A 22,564-nucleotide genomic window follows, 5' to 3' on the forward strand; every position below is an offset into this window, starting at 1 on the left:
AACATTCGACCCTTTTGAAAGAAATGTTTTCAACTGTTGTTTTGTTTAGTTTTGTTTGTTGATTGATGAAAAGGAAGCTATCAGGTTTGGAAATGAGAAGAACAATAATCCAAATAGGCCTAGGCTTTAACATGCAAAACATGCTTGTTAGATTTATCCTCAGAGGCTGTAGGCAAGAGCAGGAAGGCCATCTTCCTAAGTCCATGTTGGGGAAGGACACTGTGTGGGACTCACCCATGCTGTCTGCTCCCACAGGATGGTGCTCACATATTATGGGGCCAGGATGCCAACCTGATATGAGTCAGTGTCCATATCTTCAGAAAGAGACATGACAGAATTCTCCAATGTTCAGCAAACATCCCTATTTGCCTCCCATCTAAGTGCTCCAACTCAAGTACCCTTTGGATCAAGGTAAGACCCCTAAGATTGATCTTTAGTCATAACCATTCAGAATTCAATGACCTTTGAGGAAACAAGACGTTCAGAGAAGAGTGAAAAACTAGGTTCCCCTTTTCAACTCATGTCAGCGGGTATTTTCACTTCAGTAGAGTTTGGTGCTTGAGGGAGTCCAGTCATTCAGTGTCCTAGGAGCTACTCACAACAGACCTTCTGAGGGGGTGAAGACAAAATACAAAGGAGAAATAAACATATGTCTAGGACATGTGCCCCTTAGTTTATAGCTTCCCAGAGACTGAAGGTGCACAACCAGAAAGGAGCTGTCCTTCAGTACGAATGACTCAGCTCACAAGAATTTGAAGTAGACCTGGAAAGGGTCCCCCAAGGCCAAGGCCTTTAAAACCTATAAAAGAAAGAAGAAAGTAAGGAATTAGCTAAGCCTTGTTATGCATTTAACAGGCATTGAGCAGTGGGGCTTCTCTTGGTACTTATTGCATAACTGGTATCTAATCTGGAAAAAGGGCCTTATACTTCAGATCCAATGAAACAAGACTAAGACAGTTCTATAATTAGGGCTGGAGACTGTGCCTTTGACCTCACCTCTAACTCCCTGAAAAATCTATCTACAGGGGAAAGCAGAAGTCTGATACTAGAACTTCTGAGACTGCCGCCCTACTCCATTCCCTTGCATGATGGCCACTGCCTTCACGGTCCTACAATATCGCCAAACTTCCTTTAACCAGGTCTTCATTTTTAGAGCTGATAAGGAGAAGCTTATCTATCGCTAAACCACGGAGGACTGGCAGTGACAGGAAGAAAAGGAAGGCTAAGGAGCACATGGCAAGCCAAGCTCTAGAGACTTGGATCGCAATAATGTGTATATTGGTTCATGTCATGCCAAAGATCTGATAACCAAGCAATTAAAATTCCTACGTACAGAAAGACATTTCCCTGACCCCTGAGTCTCCTGTGACCTTAGCAAGTCACTTATTCCCTCTGAACTTCTGTTCCTGTTTGTTAAGTTAGAACATGTAGTATCCTTCTTACTTCTGGCATGTGATGTGGATTAAATGAGATTATGGATATGAAAGTCCTTTATACTTCACAAATATAAAGGACTAAAGATGTAAGTTCAGATGGAAAGGACTGAACAGTGACTTGGAATGAAGTCCCTCAACAGACACTTCGGTACCTGTTAACGTATGATACCAAAAGGACGGTCACTGGCTTCCTTATATACTCAGAGGATATCAGAGCTACAAAGTTCTAACTTTTCATTTTACAAATAGGAATTAAGATTCAAAAGAGGAAATGTACTTGTCCAAAGCATCCCTGTCTAGGATTCCTAATGAATTTGATTGACAAGCATTCTGAAAATAATCTGGCTGAGGAAGAAAAAAAAGGAAAGGAGAAAAGGACTTAAAATCACACAAAACCTCAGAATTGAAATAACTTTAAAAGATAAGTAATTTTAGGGTAGTAAACTAAGGCGTAAGTTCGGCGTCTGGACCTATGTGGCAGTCTAGTCCTCAAAAATCTAAATCTCCTGAAGAAGGCCTATTTGAACAAGGTTTTGTAATCAGGGGTAGAAACAACATACCTGTGGCCTCAACTCTCATCTCCAGGAAGTCTGCCTTGAGAACTGTGGGCAAAAGAAAGATAGTTCAATAAAACCCTTGAAATCAGGACTGAAAAGGCAAAGCAAAGAGATGAGTAACTCTTTCTGGCTAATGCCAATAAGTCACCTGATTGTGAGGATATAATACTGCCCAGATATTTTTCACATCTGGCTTCATGCTTATAGAGTTGAGGAGGTTTAGAGAATCCGATCTCATGGCCACAAAGCCACCTTTCAGGTGGCAAAACAATCTTTGAGTACCAGGCTTTCGGAGGCTGGGCTATCACAGAGAAGTTAGTCCAAGACCACATTTTACATTCTGTAATTACTACTCATGGTGAGAAGGACAAGAAGCCTGAAGTTCCATGTAAAAGACGAATCCTCCCTGCTGAGAAAACCATCCCTGCTGAGCCTGTTGATGTGCTTATATCAGTCTTAAATTAGTCTTACCTGGGAACAACTGAGGGAAAGAAACAATCATGGAGAACAAATCCCTCAATATGATCAGAGCATCCTTCACAACAGATGGTCTCCACAGCTATATTCCCAGCCTTCTACTGTTCTCTCATCTGCTGAAACTGTTTTATACATATTATGTAAATTATCTTATCTCCATTCATGGTTTCAATTACCCTCAAATATTGGAGACTTTCCTCCAAAGTGTTACTAATCATAATGCAGTATATTTGGATGCTCCACAGTAGAGTTCTGTAATACAATGGCTGTACTTAATAATTCTACTCCCAAATCTATAGAGACACCAGTCGGAAAACTACTCTAAATTGCAGTTTCTCACTAGACATCTCTACATGGATGTCTCACACTGCCTTCAAATTTGATGTCTAAAACTGAGCACAGAAAACTTCTCACAAAACCTGTTCCTTTATGACTAATTATTGTACCATCTACGAAATTGCCCAAATTACACTTCTCCTTCTCAGTACTTCTACAATGTCCCATACTTGAAAAGTCAACAGGGTCTGATTGAGCTGATCTCAAGTCTGTCCCTTCAGTTCCATTCCCACAGCAATACATTAGGTCAGGACTTTCACCAACTCTTGCCAGCATTATTTGTTTCCTTGCTTTTAGTCGTTACCACTATAGTAATCTTTTTACAACATAGCCAGCTCAGAACGTGCACTGCCACTTAAACATCTTCCATGACCTGCCCCCAGTGGACTATGGTACAAAGAGCAAACACCTTAATATGTCATACAAGACCTTTGCAGTCTGACTCCAATTCATTTTCCTGGTCTCACCTTCACCTATGCTTTCCTCCTTTCATTTCCACATTCCATACAATGTAGACACTAATCATTTCTAAAGCCATACTGTATAAGCTGTTCTGCCTCATGAAATGTCCTCTTCTCCCTTCTTTCCTGACAAATCTCTACTTTTATCCCTTGAGTTTTTCATTTTTAACTGTTGAAAAGGGCAAGGGAATGAGGGACAGATGTCATCAAACTGTCAGGCTACAGCCAAGTATGTACTGAAAGGGACAGGGCAATGGTTAGCCAGTTCAGCATTTTTATTTGAAATGGGAGAAAAGGTTGGCAACCAGGTATAAAAGAGATTCACCACATGACTAGAATAAGTATTTTGCTCAGTGGTCATGAGCAAAGCAATGCAAGAAGCAGGCAGCAATGAACTCTCAATATATCCAATTAGGCTAATCCATTATTTCTCAAAATTTTAATGCACATAGGAATCTCTGAGGAGATCTTGCTAAAATGCAGATTCTTATTCCAGATATCCGGAATATATCCCAGGAATCTGCATTTCTAACAAGAAAAGGTTGGCAACCAGGTATAAAAGAGATTCACCACATGACTAGAATAAGTATTTTGCTCAGTGGTCAGCATGTGGATGCCGGATGAAAGTGGTGAATTAAAGGCTGAAGGCTTTGTTTTCCTGTGTGCCTTCTAAGTAAGAAGAACCTGAAGGGAGCCAATACGGATGCTCATGGAACAATGTAAGGCAGGTGTCTTACCTGTATTCTTTCCAAGATGGAATGTTAAGACAGAGAATGGGATTAATTCTAGAATGTTCTAGAAACCTGGATAAAGAGCAGATAGAGTAGTATAGTCTGAAGTGCTTGCTGTGGCTAAGACCTCCTGGATTTGTGGTTGGTCTAACTTTTCTGAGTACTGGCTGACAAAGCCCAGCCCATTGGCAATGTTATCAGTTCTTTACATGCTCTCAACATCAGTTTGGCTACAGCTTTCCTATTGGAAGTCTGTCTGCCCTAAGGATTATACTAGACTTTGTTCACATCTCTTAAACATTCCCTTCTTGATGCCTTGGTACCATCCAAAGATTCAGATCAATCCCCCACTTTTTTCAGTGCAGTTCTGTTTATCTTTCAAGTCCCAGCTCATATATTGCCTCCTCTAAAAAGCTTTCTTTTAAACATACCTGATTTATTCTGTTCATTCCAGTTTACTTCATTCAATTTCTTTTGTATTTATTTCTCAAATGATTTATCCCAGGGAGGGAGAAATGACTGATTGCCAGGAAGTACTGCTGCTCATAGAGAACAACTTTATTAAGAATCTCAAAAGTCTCTCTCTCTCTCTCTCTCTCTCTCTCTCTCTCTCTCTCTCTCTCTCTCTCTTGCACGCGCGCGCGCAGGGCCTCAAGAAAGCTGTGAAAGTACGTTAGCATTGAGCTATACCTCCAGGTCCAAAACCTTTTATCCTTTTGTTATTGGTAAATGGAATCTGGTATTTGATCTCATGTTTATCTGTTATAGTAGAATAAATGATAAGTTATTGTCTAAATAGAATTTGGCTGAGCCTAGAGCTACCTGTGGATGCCAAGCTGTACTATGGAAACTTGACTAGTGCAAAATCACCTCTTGATGAATTGGATCCCACAGTTTTGATAAGAGGATGTTAAACCTATCCCAGCTCAACTGCTAGTAAAGATGTATTGTTCTGCTTTGAAATGACCACATAGAAGAGTTCACTCCTATTATTTGTTAGGAAGCACAATTTAAAACTCCCTGATTAGCCATATGGAACAAACTCACAGAAAACACCCTGAAGAATAAGCAATCATTTCTCCAGGTGTTCCTGTCCACATGCTCCCAAATGCCCAGGGCTTGAACAGTCTGTACCACCATTTCAGAGGTTTTAAAACAAATGGAAAGAAGGGTGGGAGGGAGAAAAAAGAGCATGGAGAGAAGGAGGGAGGGAGGGAGGGAGGGAGAGAGGATGGGAAAATACATTCTCAGACCCTACTCTAAAGATCTGTTTTAGTGAGTCTAGAGTAAAATCCAGGAATCTCTGGGTTTTTTCTCTTAAGTTTTCAAGAGATTTAGATGTATAACCAGTTTGATAATCATTGATTAAGCCAATTGTTTACATTTGAAATAGGAGCCACACTTACTCTGAGGCTACAGAAAATAGAATTCTATATTCTACATGTCTTTGTTAGCTGACCTTTGACATTATGGAGTCTAAATAACCAAAATAACAACAAAAAAGATCACTATGCTGGATTAGCTTTAGTTGTCAACTCGACACACTGGAAAGAGGGAAACGTAGTTGAGTAATCTCCTCTATTGGATTGGCCTGTGGACCAATGTGAGGCGTTTTCTTGACTGTTGAGTGATTGGGGGGGAGTCCACTGTGGGTAGTGCCACCCTTGTGCAAGTGGTCCTGTATTGTATAAGAAAGCAGGCTGAGCACAGGCCAGAGGAGCAAGCCAGTAAGCAGTGTTCCTCCACAGTCTGTTTCAGCTTTCCCTGCCATGTTCCTACCCTGCTTAAATTCCTCCCTTGGCTTCCCTCAGTAATAGAATGTCACTTGGGAGAGTAAGACAAAATAAACCCAACTATCTTTCCCAACTTGCTTTTGGTCAGCGTTTTATCACAGCAATGGAAACCAAAACAACATAATTGTGTGTGTGTGGGGGGGGTAATGTGTGTTTCTAGGTTTGTCTGTGAGAAAGAGGAGCAGAGAAAAAGAAGTGGAATAATGAAAAAGAAAAGAGAAGAGATACAGGGAGATAGAAGTTAAGAAAAAGATAGGAAGGCTGACATAAAGAGAAACAGAAATATAGGCAGAGAAACACAAAAAGTAAAAGAAAGAAACAGAGCACGATAGAGACACAAGTGAGAAGAAATGAGAGACAGAGACGGGTGAGAAATAAAGTTGATCGACAAAACTTGGGAGAGAAAGGGAGAGGGAGGGGTAGCTATAAAGAAAAGGAAAACAGAAAATAATAGCAAAACTAATGAGATGTTTTTGATGCATTTGCTCACAAATGTAATTTTGCTTCTCTTCTGTCACCTGTATCTCTTACCTTCCAGTTTTCCGAGAAGCTGTTTCAAAGAACCTGGTCCTGGATGCCACCCTGCAAATATAAGTCAACCAATTCCCATGAATTGCGTGGAATACATGTGAGAGCCAAGGGTCAATAGAATGGGCGGGACGCTCTGTACAAGATGGCCCACCGATGCCAGGCCCTGCTTTTACCGGGTCCAAGCATTTGGGAGAAACCCAAATATCAGAATGTGAAATGACCCAGAGGCCATATATACTGCAAGGCTACAGATGAGACCCTCCACTCCCTGTTGACCCAGAATGGTTGAAGTTTGTAGTTCCTCAGACTTCTGAGGAAAAATAAATAAATGAAACCAATCTTTGGTTTCAAAGTGTAATTTGGAGGTATTTTGTCTTTGCAAATTAGCTGAAGTTGTGGAGGCTTTGTTCTTTCTCAGTTTATTTACGGAAAATAAGAGGCACAAGAGGTAGGATAATCATCAGGCAAGATGCTGAGAGGGGATCAGGTCACTGGCAGAGGGAGGAGAGGCCAGCTAGGCTAGCTATGGCCAAAAAGGGCTGGTTTCTGGGTTCTGCTCCTTCCCTGACTCCTTGGCTTACCACCCAGCCGCCAGAAGGCCTACAGCATAGCAGCTCAGCTCCTGCCCTAGGAAAGGCTCTCTAGAGGACCTTAGTCATTTTGGAAGATTTTAAAAGGAAGGAAAGAAGGAGCCCCAAATACAAGTACAATGAAAAATGTATTTATTAAATTACTTAAAAACCAGGATCAGTAATACCAAATAGGGGAAAATGTTCTAGAGCAAAAAAAACAGAAAGTGACTTTTCTATTATAGAGATTAGGGAAGCTAAGAAAAATGGGTCTTTATAGCAGACTCATATTTTATATCTTCATCTTTATGGAAATAGTGCAGCTTTGGTTGTTGAGTAGAGCACTCCACACTAGGCTGGCTTAAGATACTCCCCAAATTATGCAGTAAATGATGTTCCAGAATTGTGTGCTGCACACACGTAACAGCTAGAGTGATTCTGAAAGCATCCCTAGTAGCCTAGCACAGACCTTAGGTGAAGATGAAGCATAATCCTACTTACACAGATGATGGGATTTCCCCTACATTGCCAGCTACAACATCTGGCTTTGGTTCTGGCTTTTGTGGAGTAGCTGCCCGGCAGGGAGGGTCAGGGGGCCTTACTGGGGGACGGATGATTGTTTGTTTTTCTCCTGGAGGCCGCACTTTGCTGAAACTGTCAGCATCTCCTGGAAGAGAAAACAGGGACTTAAATAGCCAAATAGAACACTATTCATGAGTAAGCACCCAAGTTGGGGTTGACTGAGCCATGTTCTTTAGTCCCCATTTCTTCTTAGCCACCAAAAGTTTCTTCTGTTGGTTTTATAATTCTTCTGGCAGCTGTCCTTTAGAAAACCTACATTTAAACCTTGGCTGTAGAACCTTAAGTTTGCCATATAATTTCCTAAATGCATGTTTATTCCACTTTATAAAGTCAAAGAAGTAACGTATTACCTTATAGAAACTGAGAGGATTAAGTTAGGTACTAGCATATTTAGTACACTGCTAGACCCACAGTAGGTACTTGGCAAATGTTTGATGATGAATTTGAATTTGATAAATTGATCACCACTAAAATCCAGGTCCTGAGGCTGAAGAGATGGCTTAGAGTTCAAGAGTGCTTGTTGATCTCACAGAGGATCCAAGTTCAGTTCCCAGCACCCATGGCAGGAGGCTCACAGCCACCTGTAACTCTAGCTCCAAGGGATCTGATGCCATCATCTGGCTTCCACAGTCACTTGCACTCATGTACATGTACCCCATATACATAATTAAAAATAAATCTTTTTTAAAAACACACCTTAAATACCAGCACTCAGAAGGCAGAGGCAGGCAAATCTCTGTGAGATCGAGACTAGCCTAGTCTACATTGTGAATTTCAGACTAGCTGAGGCTATCAGGAGAACCCATCTTAAAAAATAAATAAATAAATAAAACCAGGTCCTTTCCAGCATTCAAACACTCTCCTAACCCACCTCCCTACTTTCATATTGCCAGCTTCCAGGTTACTCAAATCAATAGATTTTATGAAATGGTTCTGGCGTGATTATGGTAGAATAGATATAATCATACACTGCTAGTGGCACTGTAAACTAGACTTATCCTATCTAGATGCCCATCAAGCATTCTAGAATAATCTGTATGAAATAGAAACTCACATATAGGCGATAACTCATACTTGTTTATCTAGTAATTCCACTTTGAAGAAAAGCTGTAAGAAATTCATCCAAGAGGAAAAATAAGAAAAAAAACAATTGGCACAAAAACACATACCTTAATAGCAAAAATGTCAGACTCAACCATAAGAGCTAAGCAAGCAACTTAATTCCTACAAGCAATTAACCAATATATAATACATATAAACAGACAAGAATCTGGACAAGGTCAAGAATGTTTATGAAGCAATATCAAGTGAAAAAAAAGTCAGTCATAGTAGCTCACATCTGTAATCCCAGCACTTGGCAGGCTAAGGCAGGAGGATTTCTACCAATTCAAAGCCACCTTGGGCTATATAGTAAGCTATAGGTCAGCCTAGCGTACAGAGTGAAACTCTATCTCTACAAATGAAAGCAAAAATAAGAGCAAAAAGCCCACAAAAAGCATTCACAGTCCAATGAGGACAATATTGAAAAAGACATGTGTAACCATACAAGTTCATTAGTAGATCTTTTTTAAATGTATATTTTTATTGAATTTTTGTTCATTTCATATAACGGGTCTTAATCATATTTAGATCCCTTCCCTATCTGCACCCCCCCCATAGCCCACTCACAGGATTTTATGCATTCTGTCATTAGTAGATCTTGATATCTGCTTAATGGTTGTTAGTAGACCCTGATATTCATTTTTTCTACAAGTTAGTTAAGGTAAAAGTAAAAAATTACATTGAATCCATATAATACTTCTATAGGATTTACTTAAGTTGAAAACTGCTTTCTTCTTTTCTTCAAGACCTTGCCAGTAGTTCTAAAATGCATAGGATAAAAATCAAACTTCTTAATATAAGTTCAAGACCCTCCATAAGCTGGTACAAAATCACTATTCCATGACTAAGCTTAGACTTTATCTATCAGGTCTGCTTTATCAAACAGGTCTCCTCCCCACCCTATAAAAATAAACCTTTGAGTCTTACTTTTATGTTAGATAGAATGCTATAGGAGAAAGTACAGGATCTATAATTGTGCAGACCTAGCTTTGGGGCCTTATTCTGCTTCCAAGCTGTGGGAACTCGGACAGTGAGTTCACCTTAGTGACTATCATTTTATCATCTGGAAAATGGCTATGTAATAACACTTTTTCACAAGATGATTATAAAAATTAAGCTAGATGATCTACAGACAGTGACTAACTGTAAGCACTAAGCAGGGGAAAGTCTTAGACCGTTCAGTTTCTTTCCTTCGATGGGCCCCTTATTTCACATCATCTGCACTACATCCATCATTTAAGAAGAGGTAGGGAGAAGGATAGCCAACACGAGGATGTTTGGAAGAAGCCATCTGGAAACATATTTTATAATCTTCCTACGTATATAAGAGTTTAAATGGAGTTACCCTACACAGGGGATAATGCATCTCTCAGAAGCTGTAAGTTGCCAAATAAAAAGCCCAGTGCCAGGTGTGGGATACCTCCCCTTGAGTCGTTGGTCAGGGCTGTGCCAAAGACCCACAGAGCAATACAGACTATTGTCATTGCTCTTGGTTGCCCACCAGAACTTGACTGTAAGACCCTACTTCTAAAGACACCACGCACTTTTTCATGTCATAGGACATGAAAAAAAAATCAAGTTGGTACTGATCTTGAAGCTTCCTCCCTTCTGGCTGTCTTTCAGAGTAACAGAAGGTTCTATGCAGGCTGTTGGGGATGGGGAAAGTTGTCAACAATCTTACCCAGCCATGAACCCTACAAGTTATACAGTAACAACTAGGGTGGCAATAAATGCTCATTGTTAGAATAGTGGCATGAATGTTATGAAGGCAACCAACTGCTTTCTGATTGGATTGATGTTCTACTCCACAGGAAGAAACACATGCCCAGTACTGTAAATCTGACCAAGAACCCATGGTTGAGGAGGTCATGGGCTCCAAGAGTGAACTTACTACTATTATTTTGCTAAATGGGAATACAGTAAAACTGCGCTCTAAATTCGTACCTCTATATCCATGTGTACACTTATAGATGTGTGCAGCTCTCAGACCTCATTAGGTAAATTTCTTCATACAGCAGACAGCAGTTAACATAGAAACTCTTAACTGGTCAAAGTGCAGAGAATAAGTGTTTGTGTAGTACTCAGCCATAATGGGGCATCTGTATTATACCCCCTCCCACCAAGGTTCAGGGACCATTGCAGAAGAAAGGATAGAAAGATTATAAGAACAAAAGGTCAGGCAGGTCATGACAGGAATGTTGCTTCCATAAACTTACAACAGTTGTGACTGCCTGTTCAAGATGTGCACAAGATTAAGTCAGTCAACATTCTGCCATGCAGGGGGGAGGGGCTCATGAGTCTCCCACCCCCATTCCCAACTTTAGCTGAGGAACTATTGACTATTGATGGCTTCTAAGGAAGGAAGAATCAGGTTATTTTAAAGGATATGGCCCCTGATTTTTCAACTATGCTCTAGGGTATGGCCCTACACTCATGAGTATATAGGCAACACAAATTGAAGTTAACACATTATATAAAAAAGAAATATAAGTTGGATGGGGGGAGGATATGGAAAGAGTTAGGGGGAGGAGTAGGGAGTGAATATGATAAACATTGCATGAAATTCTCAAAGAATTAATAAAATCTTTAGTTCAAAAAAAGAGTCAACTCAAATCTCACCCCTCTAGCAGATTAGTAGATATGTAGAATTTCTATTCATTTAAATATTTATCAAGAGTTGATATATTGCAGTGTACCTAAAAAATTCATTCTAGCTATGAAAAGAGATGATGCTAGTACAGTATGAGTAGTTTACCAGTGGAGTGATGAATGAAACATCATTCCTATACATATATAACTTCTGTCTCCACATTTAAGCTCTATCTTACATTTCTGCACATGTCATGACCCTCAGCAACAAGTTGGTTATATAGAATTGCATCAGAAAAAAATCAAAGTTAACAGTAATCATTTTTTTCTAACCAACTTTATACTGTTCAAAGTATTCTCCCAGATGATATCCATCGTAAGCTTGGCAGAGAAGAATAGAAAGTTCACACAATTTCTATTTTACAGAGAATGAAACTTAGGTTCAAAAAGGTGAATCCACTTACCCACTACCTATGGTTAGATTGTGATAGAGTAATGAATAAAATTCTTATCTCCTGTTTGCATATTGACTCATTTCCATGTCTGCTGTGCTGTTTTTAGTATTAGTATATAAAATTTCAAATGATAATAATGATAACGGTAAAGAAATAACATCAGTAAAAGATAGCTACTATTTATTTTTACTTATTGATTTTGTAGTACTAAGGACTGAACCCAGAGTCTTATACCTGCTAGGCAAGTTCTCCACCACTGAACTACAGCTCTAACTCTAGCTACATTTTTAGTGAACATCTGTTCTGTTTCAAGTATTATCACACTGTACTTAGTGTTTTGTTACATTTCTTGTAACCAAGATTAACAATAATTCTGTAGAAAATGGTATACCTTTTACACAGGTGAGGTAGGTACTCCAAGATGGGAAGTAACTTCAAGATTTATCATCAATAGGTCTATGTTTTTTCTGAACCATAAGCCACACAAGACTGCTTCCTCACAGCAGCTCACACATGACCAAAGATGACAGTGTTATACAATTTCTACTAGTTACTGGAGAGGAGAATTGAGCAGGAAGGAGAAAACGCACCTTCAGAGCCAGAAAATATTTCTACCTGAAGTCATGCCCAACCAGGGTCCCATTTCTTGATGAGTACACCAGATATCATTTTCCAAGTAAAAAGCACATTCATTCCCTTTACAGCCACATTCAGATGGACATCAACCTAGGGCCTGGAACACAAGCACTATTAACTGTTTCTCTGTGTGGGCCCTTTATATGCAACTCCAACTTGATGACTCATTACAACTCAAGCTTTGAAGTAGTAGCAAAGAGTTTTCTTGGCTGAAAGATCCTGGTGTTGTTCTTTTTTGCCTCTAATTTGTCTCAGTCACAGTTAAGCCACAATGTCAAACTGGCAAGGCATGGAGAGAAGAGTCATATAACGAGGAGTCAAAAAACCTGGATTCTAATCTTAACACTTAAATGAACTTGTGTAACTCAACAGATCATTTCTCTGTCAGTACAGATGAATCAGTCTATGGTATCAATCTATAAACTTCTTTCTCGCTTGGCTTTTGTATTCTGCTTTTGGAATATTCTCGAAGCCCCAACTTCTTTATCTTTCTCTCCCTCCCCCTCCCCCTCTTCCCCTTTCATTTCACCCTCAAATATAGATTTAGCTTGCATGGCTCCCTTTTGCCTGAAGAAAACATCCAAAATGTTTAACCTGGCATTCACTACCCTCTTCCATTTGGCTTCAGCTGTCCTTTCTGATCTAATTTTTCACCAGCCTTCTTCATATATTCTATACCAACAAACATTATTATTTATTGTTCCATGTGCATGTCTTACAATTAATCATCTTTCCAAGACGCTCTTTATCCTATTCCCAATGCCCAAATTTGCATCAGCTTAAGTGCCATATCTCTTAGGAAGCTTAAGATGCTCCAAGTTCCTTTCTGTAGCTCTTAAGGCACAGATTGTCTCGTACTTTGAATCTTGTATTTTGGCTCATTGTTTTCAGGGCTGTTTCTCTATTAGAATGGGAACAACTGGAGATCAAGATCCAGGTGGGATTCATCTCTGTATTCCCCAGAGATGGGAATAAATTGCTCTGCATGTAACCAGCAGATATTCAACAATATTTATTGAGTAAAGAAAAATGCAGTTTACTTTTTTAGAAAGACAATGAAGAAAGCTTTCCCTTTTTAGGTCTCCAATTGGGATGTGTATGACACATAGAACATGATGCCCACAAGCTGCAGAGCCATTCTGAAACTTAAAATGAAATACCCAATATACTGAGAGTTTCGTGAGGTCATTTGTGCCCCAAAAGGAATTCATACAAATCATCTGACAGACTCCCCCTCCCTCTGTGATCTTAAAACTGAATTGGGATGAGAAATCATAGACATGGGAAGTAAATGAGAATACTGGAACTCAGCATTCACACAGAATGGCCAAAGTTTGGTGCTCAAAGATGTGAGGTGACACAGAGTCCCCTGGAGCAGGATTTCAGAAGGCTCTATCGACTAAATGGGACTTGAGTTAGACCAAGAAGAAGAGCTAAGGCTCTTTTCTTGTCCCTTCCCTCAGCAATGCTTCTTTCTTTCTGGATGTTTGCCACAGTTATAGACAGGTTGAAGATAGAAAATGTACTTCTGAGCTATTTTCTTCTATCTGCATATCAGGTTTGAGTCTTCCATGATGCTCTCAACCGCAGAAGAGCAAACATCTGCATCTTGTTGGTCTGCTACTTCTTAAGCCTCTACTGTGTAGACCTCATCTAACTTAATTCTCTCTCTCTCTCCCTCTGCCCTCCTGTTTCCCTCCTTCCTTCTCCCTCCTTCTCTCTCTCATTTTCTATAGAAAGAAAGCTGTAATTCTATTCCAGCAAGGGTAGATGGCTTTATGGCACACATATTGCACACTAACTTCATTTCTGCCATTTCAGTACTATCCTGTTTTTGTGTTCCCCACTCAATACTTCATTTTTCTTACCTGTGGTCTAGCACTGTGTGTTGGTAAACAGGAAAATAAGGTCAGAGATATTCCAGTTTTCAGGAGGCTGAGGCAGAAGGACCCAATATACAAGACTACCATATACTACAGAGTGAAAATCATTGTTTGCAGAGAAAGAAAAACAATTCTAAACTTCATATGGAAACTCAAAACACCATAGATTGAAAAATCAATTCTAAGCAGAAAGAACAGGCCCACTGACATCAAATTTCCTGACCTCAAACTATATTATAGAGCCATAGTGATAAACACAGCATGCTACTGTGACAAAAACAGACATGTAGACCAATGAAACATAATAGAAGACCCAGAGATAACCCCGCACAGCTGTCCAAAACGCAGCCTTTTCAACCAACAGCACTGGCAAAACTTGATATACACCTGCAGAAGAATGAAATTTGATTCAGATCTCTCACACTATGCTGGGTAGATGTGCATGAATGCATGTGTGCATGTGTGTGTGTGTGCGCGCACACACACACACACACACACACAAAATACAGTATTCAAAATGGATCAGAGAACTTAATTTTAAAGTGAAAAATACTGAACCATGGGGGAAATACTTGAGGACATAGTGTCATACAACAAATTTCTGAAAAGAGCCCTTAAAGCACAGGGAGCAGCCCAAGAGTTGACAAATGAGACCATATGAAATTAAAAAGATTCTGCACAGCAAAAGAAAATATCAACGAATAAACAGCCTACATAATGAGAAAAAAATCTTTGTCAGCTACACAACAGACAATTGGTGAGTATCTAGAATATATTAAAACAAACTGTAAATATTAAACAGTGAGACAAAGCTACTAATCACATAACTATTGAGTTGAACAGGCATTTTTCAAAAAAAGAGTTACAAATGGTCAATAAATATCTTTAAAATATGTTTACTATCTCTAGTAATCAGAGAAATGCAAAATAAAACTCCTTTGAGATTCTATCTCACCACAGTGAGAATGGCCACTATTGAGAAAACAAGTAACACAAATGCTGATGAGGTTGCAGGGAAAGAACAACAATTATTAACTGTTGGTGGGAGCATAAGCTCATGAAGCCACTATGGAAATCAGTGCAGAAACTCTTAAAAAAAAACATTAAAACCTCCATTTTACCCATCTCCTCCAGAAGGCAGTACATGCTTTGAATCAGAGTCTCATATATGGAACTGTTTCTCCTATAGCGCTTGGATGTTTTGGTTACAGAGGAGGAAGTGCTTCTGCCAGGAGAGACAACAAACATTTTGTTGAACTAGAAGCTAAGAAACTTAATTTTAAAGTGAAAAATACTGAACCATGGGGGAAATACTTGAGGACATAGTTACATACAACAAATTTCTGAAAAGAGCCCTTAAAGCACAGGGAGCAGCCCAAGAGTTGACAAATGAGACCATATGAAATTAAAAAGATTCTGCACAGCAAAAGAAAATATCAACGAATAAACAGCCTACATAATGAGAAAAAAATCTTTGTCAGCTACACAACAGACAATTGGTGAGTATCTAGAATATATTAAAACAAACTGTAAATATTAAACAGTGAGACAAAGCTACTAATCACATAACTATTGAGTTGAACAGGCATTTTTCAAAAAAAGAGTTACAAATGGTCAATAAATATCTTTAAAATATGTTTACTATCTCTAGTAATCAGAGAAATGCAAAATAAAACTCCTTTGAGATTCTATCTCACCACAGTGAGAATGGCCACTATTGAGAAAACAAGTAACACAAATGCTGATGAGGTTGCAGGGAAAGAACAACAATTATTAACTGTTGGTGGGAGCATAAGCTCATGAAGCCACTATGGAAATCAGTGCAGAAACTCTTAAAAAAAAACATTAAAACCTCCATTTTACCCATCTCCTCCAGAAGGCAGTACATGCTTTGAATCAGAGTCTCATATATGGAACTGTTTCTCCTATAGCCATGATTCAAAGGTTCAGGAATCAAGGGGTGGAAGTGGAATGATTCCACCCACTAGCACTCCTAGTGACCCACTAGGAAAATGTTTGCTTCCTGTACTCAACTTTGAGCTCTACTGGCTTAGAAATTTTGGTTCCAGAGGAGGGAGTGCTTCTGCCAGGAGAGACAACAAACGTTGCGTTGAACTGGAAGCTAAGACCTCCCCTTGGCCACTTTGGGCTTCTGATGCCCTTAAGTCAGCAGGCTAAGAAAGGAATAACAGTATTAGGAGGGGTGATTGATCCAGACTACCAGGGGAAAAATGGACTTGTTCTCCACAATGAAGATTATATCTGGAAGGCAGGAGATTCCTTAGGGCGACTTTTGGTGGAAATGGACTGGATCTCCACAATGGAGGTAATGAAGATTGTATCTGGAAGGCAGGCAATTCCTTAGGATGACTTTTGGTGTTACCATGTCCTGTGATTAAAGTCAATAGGAAACTGCAACAACCCAATCCAGACAGGACAACAAATGGCCCAGACCCTTCAGGGATGAAAGTATGGGTCACTCATCCAGGGAAAGAGCCAAGACCTACAGAGGTGCTTGCTGATGGTAGAGGAAATACAGAATGGGTCATAGAGGAAGGTAGTTAACAAATACCAATTTAGGCCACGTGACCAGTTGTAGAAACATGGATTGTAATTGACATCAGTATTTTTGTCCTATTTGGTTAAGAATAGGCTTATTTGGTTCAGAACAGACTTGTGCATATATACACGTATGTTAAGCAGATACTTGTGTTCTTCTTTTTTGAATGTGTAATTGAGATGTGTTAAGTGGTTAAGTGCTGTGAACCTATATAATCATATACGTTATGAGATACTAAAGGACTAAGCATTCCTCAAAGACCTTATCACTTATTCTAAGATATGTAATGCATTGGTCATTGTATGATGAGGTAGTCACATCATGTTAGGGGAAATTATGACCTCACCATTGTTTTCATTTGAAAATTTGGGTGTCAAGTTGACAAGGGGTGGACTTGGCGATGGCTAATCCTAGGTGTCAACTTGACTGGATCTGAGATTAACTGAAATGAGAGAGATCTTCTTGATTGGATCAACTGAAGCTGGAAGACACACCCTAAATGTGGGTGTTACCTTCTGATGGCAGCTGTATAAAAGGCCATGGCAGAAGAGAGTGCTTGCTTTTTGCCACTTGCCTTCTCTCTCGCTGGTGAGTTCATCTTACTGCTGTAGACTGAAGACTAGCTGCTGTTTTGGAATTCATCAGACCTTCAGCACCAGATTGGAACTACTGAGACACCCAGCCTCGTGGACTGAGAGACTATGGATTCTCAGCCTCTCCAGTGTGGTGCAGCCATTGTTGGACTACTTGGACTCTATCCTGTGAGCTAATCCAACAAATCTATATCTATATCTATATCTATATCTATATCTATATCTATATCTATCTATCTATATCTATCTATATCTATATCTATCTATCTATCTATCTATATCTATATCTAATCTATATCTATCTATATATCTATATGCTCATTCTACTGGCTCTCTTTCTTTAGAGAACCCTAATATACCATCTATATCACTCCTGAGTATTAACGCAAAGAACTCTTTTTCCGGCCACAAATACACTTCACATCAGTCTTGACTGTAGCTCTATTCACAGTAGCAAGGAAATGGAATCTGCCTGGATGTCCCTCAACAAATGAATGTATAATCCAAATGTGGTACCTTTAAAAAGTGGAATTCTACTGTCATAAACAAAATGAAATTATGAAATTTGCAGGAAAAATAGAACTGTAAAATATCATTTTAAGCAAGATAGCCTAGGGATACAAAGACAAACACAGTAGTCTCTCTCATACATGCATATCTTAGCCTCTAACTATAAATATGCCTATCCAGGTGGCAGTGAATATGGATAAAGACCAGGAAACTAGAAAGGGGCCTATGTGACTGGAAAATGGGGCTCTAAAGGGATGGGGTCAGGAAGAAAATAAAATGGAAGGGGGAATATTAAAGACAATGTGATGGCCATGCCTAGGACCTGGGTGGAAACTGAGGCACTGGCCCCTACTGGTGCCAACATGAGGAACAGCTGCACAGGGCTTTCCAGCTGGGGTGAGGCACTCAGGTATGGGTTTTCTGTAGTGAGGTATTTCTGTAACTATGTATGGTATAAAGCTGTAATTATTTAAAATATTTGTTAATTTTTATTTTAAAAATGTATAGGAGAGAAGGGGGTTGTATTAGTCATTTTTCTGTTGCTGTGATAGAAACACTGACCAAAGCAATCTATAGAAGGAAGAGTTTAATTGAGCTTATGGTTCCAGGGGAATTACAGTCCGTCATGGCAGGGAGACATGGTGGCTGGAGGTGGCTGGAGCAGGAGCAGCAGAAGCTAAGCTCTCACATCACACAGGCACAGGAAGCAAGAGAGCAAATGGAGACCTGGCAAGGCTTAAGAACTCTCTAAGCCCACCCCCAGTGACATGCTTCCTCCAGGATAGCCATACCTTCTAAAACCTCCCCAAACAGCATCACTATGTGGACACAAAATGTCCAAATATCTGGAGCCTATGGGGGACATTCTCATTCAAACCATCACATTCCACCCCCTGGCTCCCATAGGCTCATGACCATATAAAATGCAAAATGCATTTAGTTCAACCTTAAAAGTCCCCATAGTCATTATCAGTCTCAGTACTATTCAAAAGTCCACAGTCTCTTCTGAGATGCAGGTAAATATCTTAACTGTAAGCCTCTATAAAATCAAAAGACAAATTACATACTCCCAACATACAGTGGAATCGAAATACACATTACCATTCCAAAAGGGAGGCATGGAGGCATGGTAAGGAAATACTGGACCAAAACAAGACCAAAAATCAGCAGGGCAAACACCAAATCCAGTAGCTCCATGTCCAACTTCTGGGACTTTACTTCCAAAGGGCTTAGATGGCTCAGCCTCTCTAGCTTTGCTGCATGCAACACACATCTCTCTCTTGTGCTGGTACCACTCCCTGTATGCAGGTCTTCTTGTCAGATACCTCACAGCGCTGACATCAGGGACTTCTTGGGGTCTCCATTGCCAACCAGGCTTCACCTTCACAGCTTCACGCAATGGCCTATCAGGGCCTTATCTAGGCAGGGGAATCCCTGCTTCATACGGCCTGGCCTCCGAGGTTGTCTGAAACCTCAGAGGAAGAATTAATGACCCCTTCACTCTTCCATCTTTCATGTCTCTAAAGCCAGCACCGGGTGAATGACACTGCCAAGTTTGACTGAAAGTTTGGGGTGGACTCCAGCCTGCTTTATTCATTTTAGAAACTTTTCTCTTCCATGGTCCCTGCAGCATTTTCCTTTCACAAGCTGGAGGCTTAACTGAGTGTGGTCTTGACCTGGAGGCACTCTCTCCACTGTTTAAGTCTGAATCTCTAGGCCCCTCCTTAATCACTTTAATCTCCTTATCAATGGGATCCTCTCCATCACATGACAGGGCTCCAACATTTATCTTCCTAGTGTTCTTTTTTATTCCAAACTGTATTCCTTTCTGCCCCATTTGCTCTCCTTCACTGTAGATCTGCATAATATTCACCATTAATAGCCATGCCACCATTTCTACATTAGGCTGTCTTGAAATTTCTTCTGTCAAAGAAATTAGTCCATTACTTTTCAACTTAGCCTCAGGCAAGCTTTTTGGTCTAGGGCAGACTCCAGCCAGACTTTGCCAAAATATCCCAATTGCTGCTAAAGTCCTTATTTCCCTCTGGAACTATATTGTTCTCAGCTCTGCTTTCTTCCAGGCATTTACTAGAATGGCCTGTTAAGCTCCACTTACAGCAATCAACTGCTTTTCTGGCCCAAACTTCCAAAGTCTTCCACATCCCTCCAAAACGTCACATTGTCAAGTTCTTCACAGTCAACAGCCCACTCTCTGGTACCAATTACTGTATTAGTCACTTTTCTGTTGCTGTGATAGAAACACTGACCAAAGCAATCTATAGAAGGAAGAGTTTATTTGAGCTTACAGTTCCAGGGGAATTACAGTCCATCATGGCAGGTAGGCATGGTGGCTGGAGGTGGCTGGAGCAGGAGCAGCAAAAGCTAAGCTCTCACATCACACAGGCACAGCAAGCAAGAGAGCAACTGGAGATCTGGCAAGGCTTAAGAACTATCTAAGCCCACCCCCAGTGACGTGCTTCCTCCAGGATAGCCATACCTTCTAAAACCTCGCAAAACAGTGCCACCGTCTGGGGACAGAATGTCCAACTATCTGGAGCCTATGGGGGGGGGTATTCTCATTCAAACCATCACAGGTATTCAGGGAGATGATGGAGAAGAATGGGGGAAGAAGAATGAACTAAATGAAATATGTATCAAAACCCCATATAGAAGCTTATTACTTCGTAACCTAATTTTACAAATTAAAATTAAAAAGAAGAAAAGAATGGAAGGGGAAGAAAGGAAGGGATGGGAGGAAAAAGGAAGGGAAGAAGGAAGACATCTCCAATCCCTGAAGATTTTAAGGTTAAGTAGTTGGGTAAAATTCCGGCTCCCATAAGAATAAAAAACCTTACCTTCCTTGTGGTGAGCCACAGGCCGGGGAGCTGGTCTCTTTATATGGAAAGAGGGGGTCTTTGTGGGTCCAGAGACTGGTACAGGTCCATTGGTGGCCTTTGGAGTGGCCTTGGTCCCTCCATCCTGCAATCTAGACACCAACTTTCCAACGTCCACCTCAGGGCAGGGTTCCAACTGGCAGTCAGAAACAAGCCTGCTTGGGGATTTCCTTCCAGGGTCAGCTTCCCCACTTCTCTGCATGGGTAATTTGAGGTATTGTGGTAGCTTGGGGGGATCCAGGCTGCTTGTGATAGTACCATTGGGAGTTTGATGCTGAATTTCATCTGGGAAAAGTTGGAGCAAAGAGGGAAGATTAATGATGACTGTCAAAACCACCTAGATTTGATGCATACATATTAATTTTTTTAAATTCGTGCACTTTTTCAAAATTGTTATAATTATAACACAGAGTGACTATTTTCCATGAGAACAGTCTCCATCCTCTCCAATTCATGTGGAGTCACAGGTCTCACTCAAATAAGGAGTCAATTCAACATTTTCATATGACTTTTGCCACCACAATTCAGTAAACCACAGGAATAAAGCTGTTTTATTCAATGAGATAGGCAATTTTTAAAAAACTTACACTCGCCAATCAATTATATAATTTATTCTTCTTAAATAAATTCATCTGCTACTTCTCAAATATTTCTCTCCAAAGCAATTTTTTAATTTTTTAAAAACTTTTACAAATACTTCATTGAGAATTTCATACATGAATATAAGGCGTTTTGATCAAATCCATGCCCATTCCCTCCCCTCCAATATCTGGGCTAAACGTCAAAATGTCCTTGGGCCTGTCAGCAACACACTCTGTTCCAAAGGCCAAAAATGTCAAAATGTCAAAAGTATTTGGGAGCTTGTATCTAATCCTTAAAAGATTTTAGGGTTACCTCTTCAAAGCAATTTTTTAAGCTTCTCAAATTTCAAGTTAATAAACCCTCTCCATCCATATAAAGGTACCACTTTACATGCTTCTCCTAGCCTTTATGCTCTATAATTTCTTTTGGCCATTTGAACACACTTTCAGTAATTCTTAATCTTACTTAAAGCTTCTGAAACCATGAAAATGTACAGAAAATTTTTCCTAGAAAAATCAGACTACAAATATGCAATTCAAATTTGAAACCTAATTTTAAATTGAGTCCCCAGAAATAGTCAATAAATACCCAGGATTAACAATAACTACTTGCATGGAAATTGTCATCTTCCTTAATAGTAGGAAACTTGGGGCTGGAGATATAGTTCAGTCATATAGCATATACACAGAATATATGAGGCCTTGGGTTCCATCTCCAGGACCACAAAAAGAGATAATAAAAATAAACATGCAAATAATGCTAGATTAGAATTTGGTAGTTAAGAATATAGGTTCTGGGGCTGGAGAGATGGCTCAGCAGTTAAGAGCACCAACTGCTCTTCCAAAGGACCCAAGTTCAATTCCCAGGACCCACATGGTGGCTACGAACTGTACTTAACTCCAGTCCCAGGGGAATCCGAAGCCCTCTTCTGACCTCTGTGGCATTATACGACCCGGATGCACTCACATACACGCAGGCAATACACTCATACACATAAAATTAAAAATAATAAATAAAATATTAAAAAAAAGAATATAGGTTCTGTCCTGCTGGATGAGATGTGAAACATGTATCAACCAACTGTAACACACAGACCTTATTTGGACCCAATGGTATTTTTTAAACAAAATAATGGGAGAATTTGATCACTGTCTGAATTATTACTATAATTATGGTTTTACTTTTAAGAGTCCATCATTTAGAGCTACTTGCTGAAACCTGGTTGGGGAATGGGTAGAAGGTATAGATGAATCAAAGTTATTCAGACAAAGAATAGCTCAGATGTTTG

The 22,564-nt window shown here is 39.9% G+C and overlaps 1 protein-coding gene across 1 annotated transcript in view; it reads right to left on the reverse strand.

The window, feature by feature from the left end:
• Window positions 1-13: 13 nt before the first annotated feature.
• Ophn1 (oligophrenin 1) overlaps window positions 14-22,564 on the reverse strand; it is a 417,268-nt gene continuing 394,717 nt past the window's right edge. Inside the window, exons 21-25 of the mRNA XM_008844367.3 lie at window positions 20,656-20,979; window positions 7,393-7,558; window positions 6,323-6,373; window positions 1,997-2,038; window positions 14-799 (exon numbers count right to left, since the gene is read on the reverse strand). Coding sequence (XP_008842589.1) covers window positions 2,005-2,038; window positions 6,323-6,373; window positions 7,393-7,558; window positions 20,656-20,979 — 575 coding nt within the window. The 3' untranslated portion in view covers window positions 14-799; window positions 1,997-2,004. The remainder of the gene's footprint in view (window positions 800-1,996; window positions 2,039-6,322; window positions 6,374-7,392; window positions 7,559-20,655; window positions 20,980-22,564) is intronic.

Source organism: Nannospalax galili, unplaced genomic scaffold, assembly GCF_000622305.1.
Source record: "Nannospalax galili isolate Female #2095 unplaced genomic scaffold, S.galili_v1.0 scaffold280, whole genome shotgun sequence".
Lineage (NCBI taxonomy): Eukaryota > Metazoa > Chordata > Mammalia > Rodentia > Spalacidae > Nannospalax > Nannospalax galili.